Source organism: Pithys albifrons, chromosome 18, assembly GCF_047495875.1.
Source record: "Pithys albifrons albifrons isolate INPA30051 chromosome 18, PitAlb_v1, whole genome shotgun sequence".
In the NCBI taxonomy this organism is placed as follows: domain Eukaryota; kingdom Metazoa; phylum Chordata; class Aves; order Passeriformes; family Thamnophilidae; genus Pithys; species Pithys albifrons.
Window position 1 is genome coordinate 11,822,158 of NC_092475.1, and position 20,589 is coordinate 11,842,746.

The 20,589-nt window shown below is 44.2% G+C and overlaps 1 protein-coding gene across 10 annotated transcripts in view; it reads right to left on the reverse strand.

The window, feature by feature from the left end:
* The window catches only part of PTPRT (protein tyrosine phosphatase receptor type T), a 503,103-nt gene that overhangs the window by 99,348 nt on the left and 383,166 nt on the right, over positions 1–20,589 (reverse strand). For all 10 annotated transcript variants that reach the window (XR_011699370.1, XR_011699371.1, XM_071573285.1 and 7 more), the window contains 2 exons: positions 11,869–12,004; positions 6,831–6,860 (listed from right to left, as the gene is read on the reverse strand). Coding sequence is in view for 8 of the 10 variants with exons in the window: in XM_071573285.1 (XP_071429386.1) it covers positions 6,831–6,860; positions 11,869–12,004 (166 nt within the window). In the remaining 2 variants the exon portion in view is untranslated. The remainder of the gene's footprint in view (positions 1–6,830; positions 6,861–11,868; positions 12,005–20,589) is intronic.

Consider the following 20,589-nt stretch of genomic DNA (forward strand, 5'->3'; position numbering starts at 1 on the left):
CGGTGCCCAGAGTGTCCCCAGCACAGCCTGGCACGGAGCACACACTGCCACTCATGCATTATGCAGCTGAGAAGGGCAGGGAATAAAGGACCAGGCAGATATTGGGAAGAAGAGCCTGATACAAACAACACAGGGTGAAGAGAGTGAAATGGCAGCATGTGAACAAGGTGATATTGGTGGCCTGGTTACATTTAAGGGTAAGGGGAATGCAAGGAGAATTAAAAAGGAGCCCATGGATGGAGTGCAGTGGGTTGCCCTTTTCAGTTCAAGAGGGTTTGTAAATGAAGAGATGATGTTTACAAGCACTGCACACACAGAGGAGGGATGAGACAGAAAGATGCCCAACGTTGAGTAAAACAAATGAAACCTGCTGTATAATCAGGCAGTTGATGATGACCCCACTAAAGCAAGGATAAAAGTTATTGCCAGTGAACCTCAACAGTGTGGAGTTTGGAAAAAAAGGATGGAGATTTGATTTAGTTATTTTTGAAACTCCTACTCCTATCAGAGACTAGACATAAAATCTGAAGCACTATATTAAAATTGCAGGAGTTCCACTTAAACAGTCAAGGAATGCAAACTTGATATCAAGCACAAACCATTCGCTGCCACAGGCATTAATCAGAAAGCTCTGGCAATATTTTCCATTGGAAGTATCTGCAGGATCAGATCCCTGCTTTGCAGAGGTTTAAATAAACATCAGGGATTATTTTTAAAAACTCTTCTCTAACTTTTCCTATCAATTCTACAAGCAGCAATGCTAAATCTGTAACTGCCACCCCTCAAGAAGCCTCGAATGTGCATGTTGACAGATTTAATTTCAGATGTTTCACCAGGATGGATTATAGCCACTGTAATGCAGATTTGCATGCCCAGGTAATTCAGACATTAGGTATAGATCACAGAAGTTAAATGTGAAATTTCCTCCTACAGACACGAATTGCACATTGGCCTCAGTTTCAATGAGCAATTGAAAGAAGCCACAAAACAAACTTCCTTTTGGAGAACCGTGCACAGTAAACTGGGAGCACAGATATAATTTATGATGAAATCTGCACCAATTCAGGGCAGGCTGTGACGAGCCATGCAAATGCCAGGCAGCTCTGGCTGGACAGCAGATCTATTGGGCAGGATCTCTGTCCCCTAAACCTGATCCCAAATTCAATTTGGAAGAACAGTGTCATGCTGGGGAGGGATTACATGTGGCACTATAATCTGCAAGGTCTGGGTGATCCTGTTGCTGTGACTGAGGATCAGAGAGGGCTCTGCTGCAACGCTTCAAACAAGACACGTGCCAAAGGGACACACACAGAGGAGGACAGGAAAAGTAAAGCTGGAAAATGTGATCTACAAGCAAAGGCCAAAGGAAATATGGATCTTTAATCTACAGAACAGGAAATCAAATGGAGCTGAGAGGTCTTCAGCCATATGAAAAGCCACCACAGGGGAGCAGTTCTCACTGTCAGCAGGGGTGAAGGAATAAGTGATAGGGCTCAGCTATGGGAAGGGCAGTTAATTTGAAACTGGGGGAAAACTGTGCAGGAGAAGCTGCCTGTCTCTCAAGCTGACAGGGCACACAGGCTGGGAAATCTTGGCCACTCAAGATCTGTAAACAGAGCAAGAGGACTGAGAGTTCAAGGCAGCAGAGCCTTGTGTCACACTGACACTGGGGGGGTCTCCTCTGTGCTCTGAAGGTCTTGTTTAAACGTGCAGCTCATCTCCAACTGCAGCCTCAGCAGGGCTGGCAAACACTCCTGGCCTGAGCACATGGGCAGCTTCACTGCTTCCCAGAGCCACTTTAAGGGCATTCCTCCCCTACAGCAGGGGCACAGAAAGCTTTCCCTGTGCTTTCCAACACCTGCATGGGGAAGCCAAGCTCGGTGCAGGCCATGGCAGGAGCAGAGGGAGGTCACTGGAGCAAGGGAGGAGTGACCAGCAAGGAGCACTGGCACTCCCAGAGCAAACATCACTTACAGCAGAAAGCCAAGTAATGCAGAGAGAAGTCAAAAGATGCCCTGAGTGTTTTGTGCTCTGTATATACAAACACAGGGCCTGGATAAATATGATCCAAGCTTCACTTGGGCAGATCAAGGACTGTTGGTGGGGACATTTCCTTACAACCACAGAAACCTTAGACAAGTCAGGTGCATGAAAGAGCCATCCAGTACCTGTAAGTCTGTGCTGGTACAGACAGCCACAAACCCTGTCTCTGCAAAGTTTAGGTCTAAAATCATGACCCAGACATGTTCTAAATAAAATCTCAACTACTTTTTGCATTTTTATTATTATTTTTTTAATTTGCCTTCATTAGACTGGCATAGCCACTGATTAATGATTCTGGTTTTCCAGCATCTAATGAGAAAACCATCTTATGAGAATGCTTCGTCTTAAAATCCTGATTTAGCAAGCTGGCTTGTGCAGGAAGATCCCACCACCCATAGAAATATATGGAGATATTTCTGTATCAAGTGGTTATACAGAGGTATGCCTATAAATAAAATAACAGGATTTTTGTCTTTTCAAATGTCCCACAGACGGTGGAAATAAATTCAGCACAAACTTTGTTATTTAAAAAAATGTGTAAGTATAAATTTAGCTTAATAACCTTTGACAATCTCTCTCATGAAAAGAAACTCCCAGCTGAAACCACCCAACAATTAAAATTGGTATGAAATTCCAATGGGAGTTGAAGGGGCTCCCTATGCTGCAATCACATCCCTGGAGCTCTGGCCAGAGCAGAAGAAAAGGAAAACCACACCTTGGCCATTGAGTGCCCTTCTCTTATAAATAACATTAAACTGAGTGCTTGTAACACAAACATGAATCTCTGTTTTTCCAGAAACACTTCCCTGGTCTGATATTGCTACTGATTTAATTTCATTCTGCAGCCATTGCCCAGCACAGGAGAAAGAACCAAACCAAAACAAACAACCCACACACAGAAAACATTTCCATCCCTTTTCCTGGTGAGGAAACAATAAAACCACCATGTGAGTTGCTGCAGTTGAAAATAGTGTCACCAAAGAGGCGTCAATCACTAAATGCAATCCCTCCTGTAAAACAGATGAGTTGTTGTCTGTGTTTTTCTGCTCCAGCCAGGAAAAAACCCCAAAGTTTCAGATGTGGATGGGTTGGGATCTGGCACTGCCCATGAACTTTAAGTGCAAAGAGACAGCCAGCAATTCTGTACCGAGCTCAGACACCATTTGTACTGGGGTGAACACAGAGTAACTCCTCTGAAAAGGCTCAGGCATCACCTGGAACAGGGATGCAAAGAGGGCACCAGGACAGCAGCTCCCAATTCCACACCTCTCTCTTCCCAACACAAACACAGGTTCTGGCCCAGCATCCCAAATCACACAGAAGCAGCTTTTGATGGGGGGTAAATTGGGGTACACTTGATGATGTCCATTCTGCATGATGAGTTGTAAGTCAGGCATCGAGGCCTCCTGGGTTTGGATTTCCATGTTAAAGACCTTCATGGCCTTCTCTTTCATCCTTTCCTGTATGCTGGAGGAAGTTTTCAATCATGTGTTTCTATACAAAAATTCCCTAACTATGTATACTCAAAATAACCAAAATATCTGCTCTTATAAATGAGTATTTTTTACTGGTTTCACCAGAGTTGAAGGTGCCCAACCATCTTAGAGAATCAGATTTTACAGTCCTGCATTGCAGCAGAACACAGGCAGAACTCCAGTCCAGAGATTTCCACAATGTTGTGGGTCTGTCTGTAAAAACCAGTTACTCATGACACAGGTCTCTGTGACTTGAACAGAATTATCATTCAGAACTGTTTAGAAGAATTAGGGTTGGAGATTTTGGGCCTTAACAAGAAGATTTTAGTCCTTAACAGGAGGAAATGGCAGTATAGCAGATGACAAAGGGTCTAAAGGAGTTATGTGAAAGCAGATGAGAATTGCTCTAAGGAACAGAACTTTGAAGTCCAGAAACTGAAACCAAAAATAAAGTGATGTAGTCCATATGGTCACACTTAAAGGTCTGCCAGCAGATCTATTTGAGAACCTGCTTTTCAATACTGGTAACTCATTCAACTGAATTTTGCTTCAGGACTAAAACATTCATACAAGGTCACAAGGAAACCAATTCTATTTAAAATATATATTTAGATAGATGTTGCTGCTCTTACTTTCACAACATTTCAAATAAACTTGAATCAAACCTCTCTGCTTATGGGAGGCTGCAGCAATTTCTGTCAGCTTTGGCTAATAATGACACAGTCTTTAGCACCTTCAGATTTTCATCTGTAATCACAAAAATACACCCTATATCATGTGAAACTTGTCACATGGAACTCAATAAAACTTCACTGGAAGCTCCTTCATGGATTCTCCTGCTTCTTCCCTCAGTACTGGAATATCCCTTGTACTCTGACTACTGTTCAGGGGTAAAAAATGCAGCAAAGTTTGGGTTTGCCAGAGCAGGGAACGAGGCAAAAGTCACTGTGAACCCAAATGCTGCCACTCACAGCCTGGTGCTCCTGGAACAGTTTATTGTGGGGTGATTATTTATGTGTTACCTCTACTATAATGATGCTCCAGACAGCAGAGCCTGAGCTTGGTGGGGTCCCTGGGACATCACAAGCCCAGAGCCAGGAATGGGCTCTCTGCAAAAAATGCTGGGGGCAGTCCTAGGGGGGCAAAGCTCCATGACTTCTGCATCCTGAGCTGAAATCCCCTCTGGCTGCTGTGAGCACCAAGCTGGTCTGCTGATCCCTCTGGCTTCAATCTGTGACCTGGTGCTTGGTGGACGTGCCTTATCAAACCTCTGCTGAAGCTCATTCCAACCTCAGGCTTGGGTGACCTCCTGAGCTTTCTCTTTTCACTTTGCCTGAGTCACTGTATTGTCCCCTGAGGAAACAAGTCCTAGCAAATTGATCCCCAGGAGTCATTAAAAGAGAGCAAATAGACCCCTTAAGGATCCCTGTGGCTGCTCTGGCAGAGCAATCCTCAGCTGACTGCTTAAAACAATGTGGTGCCTCTGTAAAATGGGTCACATAGGGCTTGGAAGTTGATTCATCTTTTTAAATACCTAAATCTCAAAATAAAATAAAGGAGGGAACGTTCTGACCACAGAGTGACTGCTGGGAGAAGACAAATTATAATGGAAAACCTGGGACTGAATTTTTCAAGCAATGGTACAACTGGTTGTTCTAAAACATGAGGAAACTGCAGAAGGGGAAAGGCTGTGTCAGAAACTCAACCAGCTGGTAGTACCTGTGTGTTAAACCCATCCCCTGCTTTAACACTTAGTTAAACTCCTCTATAATCTGACAACCTGAGGTCAAATTCCAGTCTTAGAGAACCAGTGTGAAGTCCAGAGGAAATGGAGTTACTCTGCATTTACAGTGACATCCCTGGGCAAAGCCAAGGCTCATGATGGTGTCCTGAGGCTCCTCACACGCTCCAGGGAGTGGGGAAGGTTCCTCTCTCCATAATTTTCTGGTAAGTTGTTGAAAAGCCAACTCCCTCCAAGTGTGGTACACAGGGATCCTCACACTCAACTCCTTTCCCTGTTCTCTGGATGGAAAAGCAACTTGTGGGAAAGAAGCCAAATGGCAGCACATGAACACACTCCTTTTGCTGAGCTGCTCAACACCTTCCAGGTGTGTCCCCAGGACAAAGTGCCAAGATGAAGAGGAACTTTAGGAATGGGCAAAGGAGGAGATTGCTGGAGCAGAGAGCAGGAGGGATAGCAGGGCAGACGTGGCCCTTTGGACAACTCTGAGGGTTTCAGAGCCCAGACAAGTCTGGCAGGTTGTTGTTCCCAGAGAAAAAGTGGATGTCAGTGATACAGCAGCTGCTTCTGAGAAATGGGGAGGGCAGAGCTGCTCCTCTCAGCAGTGACAGCTGCCTTCTCCATCCCCCCAACCCTCTGAGGGCAGCAAAGCATCCAACTCAGCTCTCCAGGACTCTTTCCTCAGATCATTGATCTGGTCCTCTCCTCCTCCTGATCCTCAGACAACTATTATCATGGCAGAAACAGCTTGGCCCTGATTACTTTCCAGCCCTTCAGTCTTTAGACAACAGATGGCTCTGGAAGTATTGATGTGTGAAGCATTTTCATGTGCCTTAACAACTGCCTTAATTATGCAGCATTGTCATTAGGACTGGACAGGTGATTTAGATCTGAGTATTTGAACCACTTCACAATCCAACGAGCTAAACCAACACTGGGAACTTGGCAGCTCCAGAACGGGGATGTTTGCTGAGGTAATGTCAAGTCTTAGTTGTCAGAAACCTCAGGAGTTTTAAAGAGCTTATATCCAGAAAAGAATTCCCAGCAATACCTTTCAGGTGTGAATGTCCCTGAAGTCTGGCTATGTACAATGGGATATTAAAAAGGTGCACTTGGGACACTCTGTCTGTCCATTAGCAGAATCATAGAGTCATTTATGTTGAAAAAGATCTCAAAGATGATGGAGACCCAGCACTGCCATGTCCCCAAGTGCCACATCTACACATCTTTTAAATGCCTCCAGGATGGAGACTCCACCACTGCCCTGGGCAGCCTGTTCCAGTGCTGGACAGTCTCTTTGGTGAGGAAGTTTTTCCTAATATCCCACCTAAATAAGAATATCCAATTTGAAGAGCTATAAACCATAACTGACACATTAATGTGTTTGCAGGCACAATGACAGGTGCAGTGGGAAAACATAAGAGTGTACAAAGGAGAAAATAAAACACAAGCTGCTGGAAAGACAAGGATAAATGGAATGGTAAAAATAATACAACAAAGAATACAACAAAGCACAAAACTACCACAAGGTGAACATGCTCAAGAAACATCATCCCCAGCCAAGTACTTACAAGTAATAGGAGTAGGAATATGCATTTCTTCTAAATAGCGATGGCCAGTCAGGTGAACAAAATATCCAAAAGGAGAAAAAAAGAAAAGCACATAATTAGATTTATAGGAACTCTAGAGTTCTTTTTCAACATACAAAGTATCTGTGCTGCTTTTTGTACTGAGCACTATTTGCCTACACTTTTCTCAGGAGCTGGATGTGTTGGTGAGGGAACAGATACTGAGCTGGAGACAGGTTGTGTTTCCACTTCTGCTACTGCCTTGTGTCACCAGCAATAAATCCCCTCACTTCTTTCCCCCCTCACTTTGCCACAGCAGTAACGTGGATAACAAGACTCACTTTTGCCTGCTAAGTGCTTTGACATTTTTGCAATGCAAAGAAAGATGTCAGAGCTATTAATATAAATAACAATAAATAAGGAAGCGACAATGTAAGAACACTGCAATTTTGGCATATTTAGACAATGAGCAAATTGTCTGCTGATAAATCACACTTCATCAAACTCTGAAATGCAAATAGTTCATTAACAATTCCAGTATCACTCCATATTTAGAGCTGAGCACTGGGGGTGTGCATTGCTTTCTGCGTCACTGTGATTAAGCATTTTCCACCACAGGTTTTCAACAATTCTCTTCAGAACATTTTGATAAGTGTCTGAGCCACAACACAAGGCCTGGCAATCAGTTAGAACCTAAGAGGTGATGTTTTCCCTTTCAAAACTGGAAAAGGGCTCCTCTGAAAAGCTGGGTCACAACAGACCTAAGCCAAATGTCACAGATTTACCACCAGGCACAAAGTCTCAAAAACAGCAGAAATGGTCAAGACAGTGAAACCCAAACTTGAACCTACTGCAAAACTTTAATCCTATCCTTGAAGGCACTACAAACACTGGGAATCACAGGAAATACAAATGCAGGGTTCAACTGTTTATTTTTATGGTTGCTTTGAACACAACTTCCATAAGCACATGTGGAAACCAGACTCAGTGCAGGCACTGTGCAGAATCCCCCCCTTTGCTGGGCACACACTGGGCAAAGGACATTCATGAGGATTAAACTGGAATGACAGGGGGTTCCTGGAGGTGGCCCTTGCTATAAACCTGAAACTCTGGCCAGACTCCCACTATGTGCCAAGCTATTTGACTGGCATGGATTCCAAAGTACATCTGAATGTATTTGAACATGATTCTGTTATCTCAGGAAACCCAGAAATTCAGTCACTGCTCCTGAGTTTCACTGTGAAATTCCAAGTTCCCAACAAGCAAAGGGAAAAATGAGCAGGATGTATGAAATGAGAGCCCACACAGCTGAACCTCCTGCACCCCAAAATGATTCCATGAAACCCAAGAGGCCAAGGTCAGGGCCAGGTTTCACACAGCACCATCAGCTGCAATTGTTCCCTTCAGCTCTTGCTGTACTTTCTGCTGCTCTCCTGTCTTGGCCAGGAGACATCTGTGATCACACCAGACTCTCAGCTCTCATTAAAAGCTGAACATCCCTCCAGGTTGCAGAGGAAAGCTCAGAAAGATTTGCTCCATAAGGTTAAAAAATAGAGAGAAGCAAAGGGAGGATTTTGTTTAGGAACTGGGTAGTCCATTTTGCCTTAAATTCTCCCAAAATATGCAGCTTAAAATAAGGACTTCCTAAAGACTATTTCAAAGGTTACTGTGAAAAGTAGTCTGAGTTATGGTTCAGTAAAACATGACCTGATCCCAGAATGTGTGAAACTACCCAAACCCCCTGTGGGTCTCTCACCTTAAATATGGGCACAGGAGGGACACAGGACAACAAATGTGCAAAGATCCCTTTTGTTAATCCTGTCCTATAGCTTGGGTATGTTCTGCCCAAGGTGCTTTGGGGTTTTATTTAATTAGTTTAAGGTAACAACCTAAATCCTAATCCAGACTAAGGAGCTGAATTTTCATAGAAGGAAATAATCCTAGACCATACATAGCCCCAGATCCCCTTTTTTTGCTACCAACAGCAGTTTAAAGAACTTATTTACAGTGCACCCATGACAGGCTGTCTGATCCTATTTATTCAGTCTTGTATTTAAAGGGGTCAGTGGAGGCTTTGTCTGCTCAAACACACAAGCCTGAGAAGTGTCACATTCCTCACTCCAGGGAAATGCAAGTCACGATTCCACCAGAATTAAAACTGTCCAGATGAAATCACAACTGACCAAAATCAAATCCTTGGTGGAGGAGGGCAAAGTCAAAGGCTATTTTCTCCTGAAAAGAAACTTACAGATGTCAGCTTGGTTTTGCTGACCAATCCTGCACTCTCTGTTACACAAATATATTTATCTAATATTAAGGACAAACAAACAAGCTCCTTAGAGAATTGGAATTGTTTTGATGCAATAAAAATGAGGTATTTCAAGGTCTGTATCCACTAATGAAAGAAAGCAGTACTGCCTTCTATGGACAAATACACTCAGTGGGCACTGATCACCACTTATAAATTAACAGCTAAATTATCACAGAATCCCAGAATGGGTTGGGTTGGAAGGGACCTTAAAGATCATCTCATCCCACCCCCTGCCATGGGCAGGGACACCTCCCACCAGCCCAGGCTGCTCCAAGCCCTGTCCAGCCTGGCCTTGAACACTTCCAGGGATGGGGCAGCCCGAGCTTCTCTGGGCAATCTGTGCCAGGGCCTGCCCATCCTCACAGCGAGGGAGTTCTTCCCAATATCCAATCTAAACCTACTTTCTTTCAGTTTGAAGCCATTCCCCCTTGTCCTGTCATTACATGTCCTTGCAAATAGTTTCTCTCCATTACGTGGCAGCAACTCGTGTGTCATACCCATGGGATGATGACAATGTGATGTAACTCAGGGAGCTCAGAACCAAGAAAACAAATTTTGTTCTTGGTTTTGATTTCACATACTCTAAGACAGCCATATTCAAAACAGAAATATATATATATACATACAAGTTTTACCTACAGAGAAACTTCAGCTGACTTTGGGTGACCCCAGGTTTCAACTGAAACTTTTAGATAACCAACGTAAAGTCAACCCCAAAATTTTCCACTGCATAAACATTCTGGCTGATTTAATTAACTTCACATCTCTGACTAAACCCTGTAAAAGTTTGTCAGCCCCCAGAAATCTGTGAGTTGCTGGAATTTCTGCAATATGCTCTGCTGAAACTATGAGCAATCAGACCCCACGTTCTCATGCCTTGCACATGAAAGGTTCCAACCAGTGTGCTGCTGATGGGGTGTCTCACAGGAACAAAAAGAACCTTCTGACTATCCCAATACTTATCTCAAACCAGTCCCTCTTCCAATTCCTCCCCCTCCTTTTCTCTTTGCCCTGGTGAACAAAGTGCTTCACTCAGGAAACCCATCGCTGTGCCCATCCCCAATGGACTCTGATGCCCTGGATGGATCCTGAACAAATGTCACTGTGGTATTTTCCAGCTCCAGTTGAAGACAACATCCCAAGTTTATCTAATCAAATTATTTCTCTGCATTGCTGCCTTGTAAGCCTACAGTTTGTACACTGAGGAACTAGTCTTAGTTCACTGAGAAGGGAACTCTCTAAAGTGAGGTTAATGCAAAAGTGGAATGCAAGAGCTTAAGTTCCCAATGGTTCTGTTTGCAAAACAGACCTTTGTTGTTAAACTCTTCTCTCAGAAGAGCACAAACTTTCAGCTCTCCTCCTCCACAAATTCCAACTCATTTATGGGCCAAATCAGCTTCTCCTTCTATTAAAGCTGGTCCCAACCCACATTAGTTTACAAATGAGATGAGCCTGACAGGCTTAAGTTCATCTTCAGGGAACACTTGTCCATATGCAGCTCCTCAGTTGGACATGACTGGTGGTACCTGTCCAGGGGAGCCCTGGAATCGATGGCTCAGCAGGTCTGGGGGTGGTGCTGGGGCTGTGCCACAGCTCCAAACCCTCTGCCTGCACTGCCAGGGCTTCTAAATGGGCAAAGACTTTAAAGTCAATGAGCCAGTTTATTTCTTAGTGTGGATTCCAGTGGGTAACCTTGCAAATGACAGCAGAGAGACGAACAGACCACAGGGATTTTGCCTGTTTGCACTGGGGAAGGTGGAGACAACAAGAGGAAAATGTAATTTTTCAGCTCTAGAAATCAAAAAGAGAGGATTCAGATTTCTAATACTCCCACTCACCTCCTTTCTACTTTTAACATGGAAAAAAGATGCCAGGTTTATAAAGCCTATGGCAAAATTCTGTCCATGGGACATCACACCCAAATTCACCAAAAATTGCTGCTTCAGGGACCAGGCCAGTTCCACAGAAAATCTTGGGCACTGTCTCAGGGGCCAGCTCAGGTCAGCACGAGCTTGGGAACTTTCATGTGGAGCAAATGGGTCAGACTCCAATTTCTAGAACTCACTCTGCATTACAGGTGTTTTTGGTCCTGGGTTGATCTGTGTTATCTCTGAGATAACAGGTTGCAGCAGTTGGGACAAAACATGAAAAGAATCAAGTGTTGGAGAAATGGTTGGGCTGGGGCAGCCACAGCTCCTCTGGGCACCCTGTGCCAGGGCCTGCCCACCCTCACAGGAAGAATTTCTTCCCAATACTCAATCTGAACCTCCTCTCTGTCAATGTGAAGCCATTGTCCCTTGTCCTGTCACTCCAGGTCTTTGTAAAAAGTCTTTTTCCATCTTTCTTATCCACCCCTTCAGGTACCGAAAGGCCACAATAAGTTCATCCCAAAGCCTTTCCTTCTCCAGACTGAACAATCTCAGTTGTCTCAACCTTTCCTGTTAGGAGAGGTGCTCCATTTACCCCTTTGTTCTTCTACATGCTACTTCATGAATTATCCCCTCACATTAATTATCATTTAATTGTCATTAACTCTTTGCAGTAACAACCACTCCTTAGTTGCTCCCTTAGAACAGGCATTTCCTCTGCCCTACAAACTCTTAGTGTTAATGTTGCATAAATAGGTATTAACTGCTGCCAAGGAATGTTTTATCTCTGTTTAGTGATTCTTCTTGAAACAACAACACTGAGGCCAAAAAGTCCCAAGAGGGAAGCAAAGCAGAAACTTACCTTCTCTTGATGGTAAGCATTGCTCCCAGGAGGATAATAACGAACATGAGGAGACCAGCTATAACTCCAGCCATCTTCACCGTGCTGTCAACCTGTTTCTCTGGTTCCACTGCATTGGAATTCTGGGTGGAAGCTCCTTAAAAGATGAAGGGAGAGGAAGGAGAAGATAAAAAGTAGAGTTTGTAGGGAAATTGTGCAATGATCCACTTTAAATATTCATTTGAAAGCCTGACAATTGTCCATCTAACCACATCTGCCTTTAATGAGGGCTAATGACAGATAATTCAGAGCAGCAACAGGGTGTAAACTCCCAGTGTAATGCAAATGACTAATATTTGACTATATTCTACTGTAATGGGGAATTTACTCTCCTGAAGCACTCAGCATCCACCCAGAAACAAGAGAACAGCAGCTGTAACTTTAATCTCAAATATCTCAAGTGGAGGTGCAATCCTTTCCCATCAAAATAATGAATGCAAAAGTTTGCAATAACCCATAATAATAATATTTGCAGAAACTTTTTCCCTCTAAAATCAGCACAACATCTGCATTTCCCACTGTACCTGAAGTTACAATTCTACATGTAACAAGCATTAATCCAACACACAGAGCACCCTCCACACAGAATCACAGAATGGTTTGGGTTGGAAGGACCTTAAAGATCATCTCATTCCACCCCTGGGGCAGGGACACCTCCCACACTAGACCAGGTTGCTCAGAGTTCCATCCAACCTGGCCTTGGACATTTTCAGGGATGGGGCAGCCACAGCTTCTCTGGGCAACTCATTCCAGAGCCTCCCCACCCTCACACATCATCTCCAGCTGTGACTTCTTCTGCAGCCCAGGCAAGACAACATAATTTCTACGTGATTTTTTTTAGGTCTGTTTAAGGGTGAAGCCCACACATCTAAAAATAAAACATATTTAGGAAGATGACTTGCACAGCTTTTTGCTTTTACCCCCTTGTAGTGATCTGAGAATCTTTTCTCCTTGCACTAACAGCACTCTGCAGAATGTTGCACTCTCCCCTCTGCTGGGGCTGCTTCCATAGTGCTCAATAAACACCCTGGCTCTGCTGACTTCACCACTTGCTGCACAGAATTCTCCCAGATACAGCTGAAGCCACTGAGCTTGATTTAGAAAGCCCCACAAGATTTGAGTCATGGCTACTCTAAAGACTAAATAAGCCTATCTCCATTACATTCCTGATATACTTAACTACTCCTAAAAATATCACCATTGCAGTTAAGGAAGTTAAATGAATTCTTGTTACAGGAGAACACACTCGTTATCTTGGGCTTCACCTTTGGTGGGGGATCAGCCAAGTCTTCCTCTGGAGCTTAAACACAGCAGGGAAAGGGCATCAAAGGTGGAAAGAGAGGGCTGACATCAGAAGACTATAATGTTTTACTCTTCTAATAACTCTGTGTTGCTGGCCTTGAGGAAAACCTGAATCACTTCTGCTCATGAAGCTGCTTGGGGAGATGATATTCAATCAAGTCCATATGTTGGTGAGACAGTACAAAGCCTCACTGTGTTATTTTTTTGCCTATCTGCCATGCAATAAACTGCATATGCTTTAAAAGATCTCTGTTTGGAAGGATGAATCCCAAGAGTCAACAAGATCAAATAATGGGGGTTGGAATGAGATGATCTTTAAGGTCCCTTCCAACCCAAACCATGCTGTGGTTCTATGCTATAGAATGATACAGATATAGAATATGATACAGAATCAGAGAATGCAAATATAGGGCTTCTGATATGCTCTGAATAGGGCCCTAGCTGATGGATTTCCAGGGATGAGGACTTTATCTTCAACAAAGTGTTATGTTCTCCTCTCATAATATCTTAGCACACTGACACTAGAAATGCAGAATTAAGAAAACTCACCACATGCAGTGATAAAAGTACAATTTCCCTTCTCCCACAGCTAAGCTCTTAATCTGTTTTGCCAGAGCAAAACACAATATTTGCCAAGCAAAAAATGCTGGCTTTGGAAACAAGTATAATTTTCAGCTTTTTGTCCCTGACAACTCTACTGCTCTTCTGCATTCACCAATTTGCCCACTGAGTTAAGAGTTCACTGGTGACTTCTGTGCTCACACGTCTGAAATGCACTGATGGGACTCCTGAGCATGAAAATAAAATAAGGTTTCAGTTGCATATTACCATTTTTATTTGACAACATCTCTTAAGAGTCCTGGAGCAAATCTGTCCAAGAGATAAGGTACACACCATCAGCCAGGCAGTCCTGACACATCACACAACAGAGTCAGTGATAAAGGTACAATTTCTCCCTGAAAAAGGCTAGAACTCTATTCCTTTGAAGTGCAAGTCAGAAGTACTCCAAATTATCCTTCACCTGAGTTGCAGTTACTCCCATGACCCTAAATGACAGGTGTTGGAGAATGGTTTTCTATCACAAAGAGCAGTCAGACCCCCCTCATTTTTGTACCATCTGAATACCCTTGTGAAGTGTGAGCCACATTAAAAAAACATAAGAATGTGCTGTCAACTCCATCCTCTAATCCAGTAGACTGGTTTGATTTTGCCAGGCTGTTGCTTGTTCCTACAAGCAATGTGTGGTCAGTGTATTTTTATCTGGTATTTCTCATCCCACTGCAGGCTCCTGCAGTCCCAGAAGGAGAATAAGGGCTCATTATCCATCCTGACACCTCCACACTGCGGTGACTGATTCACTCGAATCTTCGGTGCAACTCTTTCTATCTGTCTTGGCAAAGGCCAACAATTCCTTTAGGCTACCAGTCCAACCATTTGTAAGTTGTCTCAGCTAATAGTGCCTAGGAATTGAAAATGTGACAGTGTCAGCAAATTGCTGGGTCTGGGATCCTTAAAGCCTGGCAATGAAGCATCACTGCAGAAGTCCATTGTTTTCCTGCCATTGTGGTGTGTTTTCCTTGCAAATGCCTCAATCCCCTCTGGTTGCTCATGCTCCCACCTGCCCCACCACCAGCTGCAGGTAACAACATTTCTATCCTGGCAGGAGGAGGTCTGTGAACTGTTCCTGTCCTTGCAGGAGATGACTTTTGCTGCTCCTGACAGAAATCCTGCTTTAGAATTCACTGTTCTTTCTCTCCTTTGTAGAGGGGCAGGATCTGAAATCCTCTGAGCACAGCAGCCCATAAAAACTGCTCAGTTGGCCATTTCACACAAATACCTTTAAATACACTTGGAAAGCTCTGCACTGCTGTGTGTGAGGGGCCACCCTTTCCTTTATGAAAAACAATGTTTATATATTGTTGACATTAAAAAGGAACGAAAATAAACTATAACCATATTTTCTAGTGGTTACTTCCACCACATCTCCTGGAATAAATTGGTGCTTGTAACAGAAGCTGGATACTGGAATAATAGGATACAGAACAGGTCACCACTGTCATTAGTGTGTGTGTTGCAGTGGCACCCAGAGCCCCTGCTGAGGGCAGGACCTCATTACACTGCACTAACATCAAGTAGGACCATCTTCTGCCCTAAGCTTGCTTTCTTAATAAGGAAGGCAAATGATAGAAGACAGTGCCAGAGGAGTCAAGGCTGTTCCCTGACTCCCCATCTCTGCTTATCTTCTACAGGCTACTACTTTCAGAGATACATATTTATGTCCTGCAGGAAATGCACCATCCCCGAAGCCTGGCCAGGGGCACAAATCAAGGCCACACCTTGAGTGTTGTGTTCAGTTCTGGGCCCCTCAGTTCAGAAAGGATATTGAGGTGCTGGAGCGAGTCCAGAGAAGAGCAATGAGGCAGGAGAAGGGACTGGAGCACAAGTGCTGTGGGGAGAGGCTGAGAGAGCTGGGGGTGTTCAGCCTGGAGAAGAGGAGGCTCAGAGGTGACCTCAGCACTGTCTGGAACTGGCTGAAGGGAAGTTCTGGCCAGGTGGGGGTTGGTCTCTTCTCCCAGGCACTCAGCAATAGGACAAGGGGGCACGATGGGCTCAAGCTCTGCCAGGGGAAATTGAAGTTGGAGATCAGAAAAAAATTCTTTGCAGAGAGAGTGCTCAGGCATTGGAATGGGCTGCCCAGAGAGGGGGTGGATTCCCCATCCCTGGAGGTTTTTAACCTGAGCTTGGCTGTGGCACTGAGTGCCATAATCTGGTAAATGGACTGGAGGTGGACCAAGGGTTGGACTCGATGATCTCGGAGGTCTTTTCCAACCCAATCGACTCTATGATTCTAGGATTCTATGAAATCTGACTTTCACAGGCATCAGCATCCACCCCTTTGTCATTCAGAGCTATTGCAACATCTTAGTCCTTTCCTACCAACCCAATTTATTTTTGTTTCTTCAATCCCTTTCAAAACTCCCAGATCCAGCACCTTGCAGTGAGACAGGAGATGTTGCAAGAGGCTTGTTCATGGGATATGTTGTGCTGGTGATCCTGCAGAGAAGCAAAGGGAGCAGAGCAGGGGAAATGGTTTATTTCACAGAGTCATCCAGCTCATCAGCCCAGGAGAAGTCAGGTTTATGGATCATCAAGCACTGATGGTTTAATTAAGGTTTTGATTATGGTCTAATCTGGCCTTGCCGCTGTGGATTCATAGAATCAAATAATAACTGAGATGGAAGGGACCCCTCAGGATGATCAAGTCCAACTCCTGGCCCTGCACAGACACCCCAGCAATCCCACCCTGTCCCTCAGAGCATTGTCCAAACCCTCCTGGAGCTCTGGCAGCCTTGGGGCTGTGCCCACTGCCCTGGGGAGCCTGGTCAGTGCCCACCACCCTCTGGGGTGAACCACCAGTGGCACCTGAGGGAGAGACAACATGGGAATCCTTCTCCCAGCAACTTGTGCACGGGTATATTATTTGAAAAGAAGTCACCAGATACAAAGCCACCTTCTCTGTGGAGGTGGCACTCTGAAAAACACCCAGGAAAGAATGATTATTGAGTGTATGTAGATAAGTAGGACTAATAATTTGAGTTTCTTCCATAAAACTGCAATTTGAAATGTTCTTTTAGCAGTAATTACAAAATTGCATTTGGAAAAATGTAACTGTCAGGAAAAAGAATTCAAAAGAGTCATAAGCAAGAGGAAAAGTCAGGTATTTAGGTGAGATTTCCAGCTGGTGAGGCACAGAGAACAAAGTCCTAAGATGGAAGTGGTCCCACAGTGGCACTGTGTAGGAGAGAGAGGAGCAACCCAGGAGGAGAAAATAATGGCTCCAAGGCCAGCAGGGCCAAGGAAAGGGCACTGCAAGTGTAAAGGAGGGAGGGACAAAATGAGAGAAGCAACACAAGCAGCGGGAGGTTCAGCCACCTCCAGATGACAGGAAAGACCCAGCAAGGGGAGGGGGCAAGGCTGACTAAGGTTTGTTTCAGATTTATCACACCTAAGGAAACAGCCTCTTCAGACAGAAACCCACTCTGGGAACAAAAACCAATCAGAAAAATTACTTGAAAGCATTATTTAACACAGAAAAATTAATGAAGGATATTGGGTTCATAGCCATTAGGTGTTCAAATGAACTGCTCAATCAGAGTGATTTCTCTGCAGCACATAATGAGTGGCCAGGCTGCACACTGCATGTAAAATCTCTTAACAGACCTAGGGGCTTGTATTCAAAGGACAGCTATTCTCAAATCAGTTGTAAACATGATTTCCTTTAGTTATTTTTTATGGTGCTTTCTATGTGAGTGGCCTACAAATGCTTAAAGCATCTCTGCATGTAGGAATGTTTCCCCTTGAGTTCTCAGACTGTGGTACCTACACCTGTGCAAACACAAGGGCACACAGGTACCCCCGAGGATGGCACTGCTGAGGGGAGGGAGGGAAGGCACCCTTTGCCATCCTGATCTGGAACACCCAGCCCTGCCCTGTGGAAGCCAAACCAGTATGAAACTCCCAGCAGGGTACTGGGACTAAAAACTCTGCACAAAGGCAGTGCTTCTGTGTATCACAAGCCAACAGAGTGAAGCAGCTCATCAGATCTGAAAGCCTCATTCCACTTTGGCTATTTCTTTGCTGTAATTCATTAAAAACCTGAACACCACAAAGACATCACTACATGGGATGTCACTACACCAATTTTCCTCCTCCAGTTCCTGAAGACTGCAAACAGAAAGGCTAAAGACTACAATGAGACATACCCGTTTCTTTAACAAAGCTCAAAAAGAGTGGAAAGAATGATGAGAGGCAAAAGCTTTCAACCATATTCTAAGCAGAGAGAGCAGCAAAACAAAGCAATCCTGGAGAGAAAGACAGCCCAGAATTTGTATGAGGGATTTTCAGGCTTACAGGTTGAATCTGTAAGAGGATGGAGGTAAACACAGTGAGGAATCAAGATCAGCATTACTACACTGAAGGAGAATTAAAAAATAGCAGTAAGAGAATAATTGATTCTGGAGATTCTGGGCAAATCCACAACAAAGGCTTTTCTTTTCTCCTCATGTTTTTCTTCCCCTCTCTTCAGAACAGAAGCACTTAATTTGTGCTACAGGCAGATATATGGATGTCAAGAATGAGAAAGGTTATTAGATTTACTTGAAAGAAGAGCTCAGCTAAAGAGCAGCTGCTGGTGATGCTGAAAAGTGATAGGATGGTTCAGGGGACAAGAGCAGGTTTCCATTTTAACCCTCCACTTTTGCAGTTATTTAGAAACTAGCTCAAAATCATAAAAATGGAAAGCAAGTGGAATCCCCGTTATCACAAATTCAAGTTTACAGATGTGACTTAATTTTTGTGTGGTCTTAAACACAGGGAGATCAATCCTTTGAGGTAAAAACTTCTCAACAAATGACAATGTTGTGGGTATGCAACAGACTTTGCACACTCTATTAACAAAAACTAATTAACCTTTGCATCAATCAGCCCCCTCTAAGCAGTTATCCTGGTGTCGTCATTACTGTCATTCAAAATCCACGACCACACCAGCTGCAGAAGCTGCAAACCAGGGAGCAAAGGCCAGGGCTGGGGAGGAAATGAACCCTGAAATAAAATCACCTTTGGAGCCCCACTGGTCCAAGGTGTTCCAAGTACCACCGTGGCCCACAAACACCTACAAAAATTGTTCCTGGTGAGGCTTCACCCCCGAGCTGAGTGAGCAGAATGGAAAGGAGGGCTCAGCCTCTCCCAGCAAGGAGGGACTCAGCTGGCCAGGGAGTCCCACTGCGTGAGCTGCATGGAACACCAGGAACCTCCTGCACTCTGCCAAGTGCAAGCAGCACTTTCAGGCATGCCTGGAATGAAGATTTTTCTTTTCCTCTACAATAATACCACAGAGCAGTCTCTTTCACACCTGCCTTCTCTCATGATGTAATCACAGATCCTGATGTTACCATGTAGTTTTTAAAAGTACCATGCCTGGAAGATCAGAAGCTCGTGCATTAATATTAAGTATGTTTCTGAACATTGGTTTGTTGGAAAATCTAATGTATTTGTAACAGCCTTGGCTTTGTGGTGCCTCTGGAAGTGCTGTAAAAGGACAATGACAATGATAATTTGTTTATGAAAACCATTTAAAGTGACCCACAGTACCTGACCAGTGGCTGACACACCTTAGAGAGGATTTGCAGATATCAGGAAATGGAGATAAAATATTGCCCACCCCAATGAGTTGGTCCAAGCCTATGAAGGCCAGAAACATGCAGTACTGATGACTAAAATGTACCAGCCCTCCTTCTGCTTCCCCCCTCTGCCCCATCTCTCAGCCCCTGGGCAGAAGAGGCTTCAGGGCACATTCACACAGCAATTCCTGCAGACCTCCAAGGGGAAGAGAGGAAAAAAAGCCCCTGCATTTCATAAGTGAATAATCATCTACTGCTCTCTGCATTCAAACTAAATAAACAAACCCACAATCCTTTCTGATTTACTGTCACTTGTGGCTATAATGTCCAGTTATCTGGTTTTTTCTTTCATTTTCCCTCCTCTGCCTGGCTACCAGTTTATGTGCAAGCAAAAACAAATGTGGAGCCAATGAGCCTCAGCCATGTGGCCAACAACATCCTCTCTGTCCACCAGGTGGGTGTGGAAAGGGAACAGGAGCCTCCATACTGCTCCAGGTAAACCCCTGCCTGCTTAGATTCCTGGAGGACTTGGCTCACACAGCAAGAATACACTTTATTTTGCATTTTCTAAAGACCTTTCTTTTCTGAAGACATTCAGTGTGTCCTGGCAGTGGATGCTCTGAATTACAGAGGTGATATTTTCACAGTTTCCTGTTGCTAAACTATCCCAAATTTTACATTACACACTGTGCCTCTTCTCCCCTCCTCTCCAGCTGCAGAACTGAACTGGGGAACCCAAGATTAAGGATGGCAGAGCAGCAGAGCTCTGGAGTAGACAATGTCCTCTAGAAACTGGGCTGGAGTTGCCAAACTCAGGTCACTGTGCCCTCATCCAGTTCTGGATCAGGTTCTGCACTGACCCAAAGCTGGTCCATTATCTCTCTGGGAATAGGAATCCCCTGAAGTTGACATTTTAAACCCCTCCAAGTAAGTCTTGATACCAAATTTGGTGAAAACAAAGGTGCTCACTGAGTTAAATGGGCATCCACATGCCAGGAAGTTTGATTTGCCTCCCCCTAGGGTGTATTTTCCAGTAAGAGCAACACAAATGTGTCTGTTATTAACAGGTGTGTGTGGTGATACACAAAACTTGTGCTAAAAAATAACTTGGAAGGCAGAGATTCGTTCAGGGGGAAAAAACAACTAAGCATTTCCATGCATTCAACTTAAAAATGTGTGATAAACCCCTCTGAAATAAATA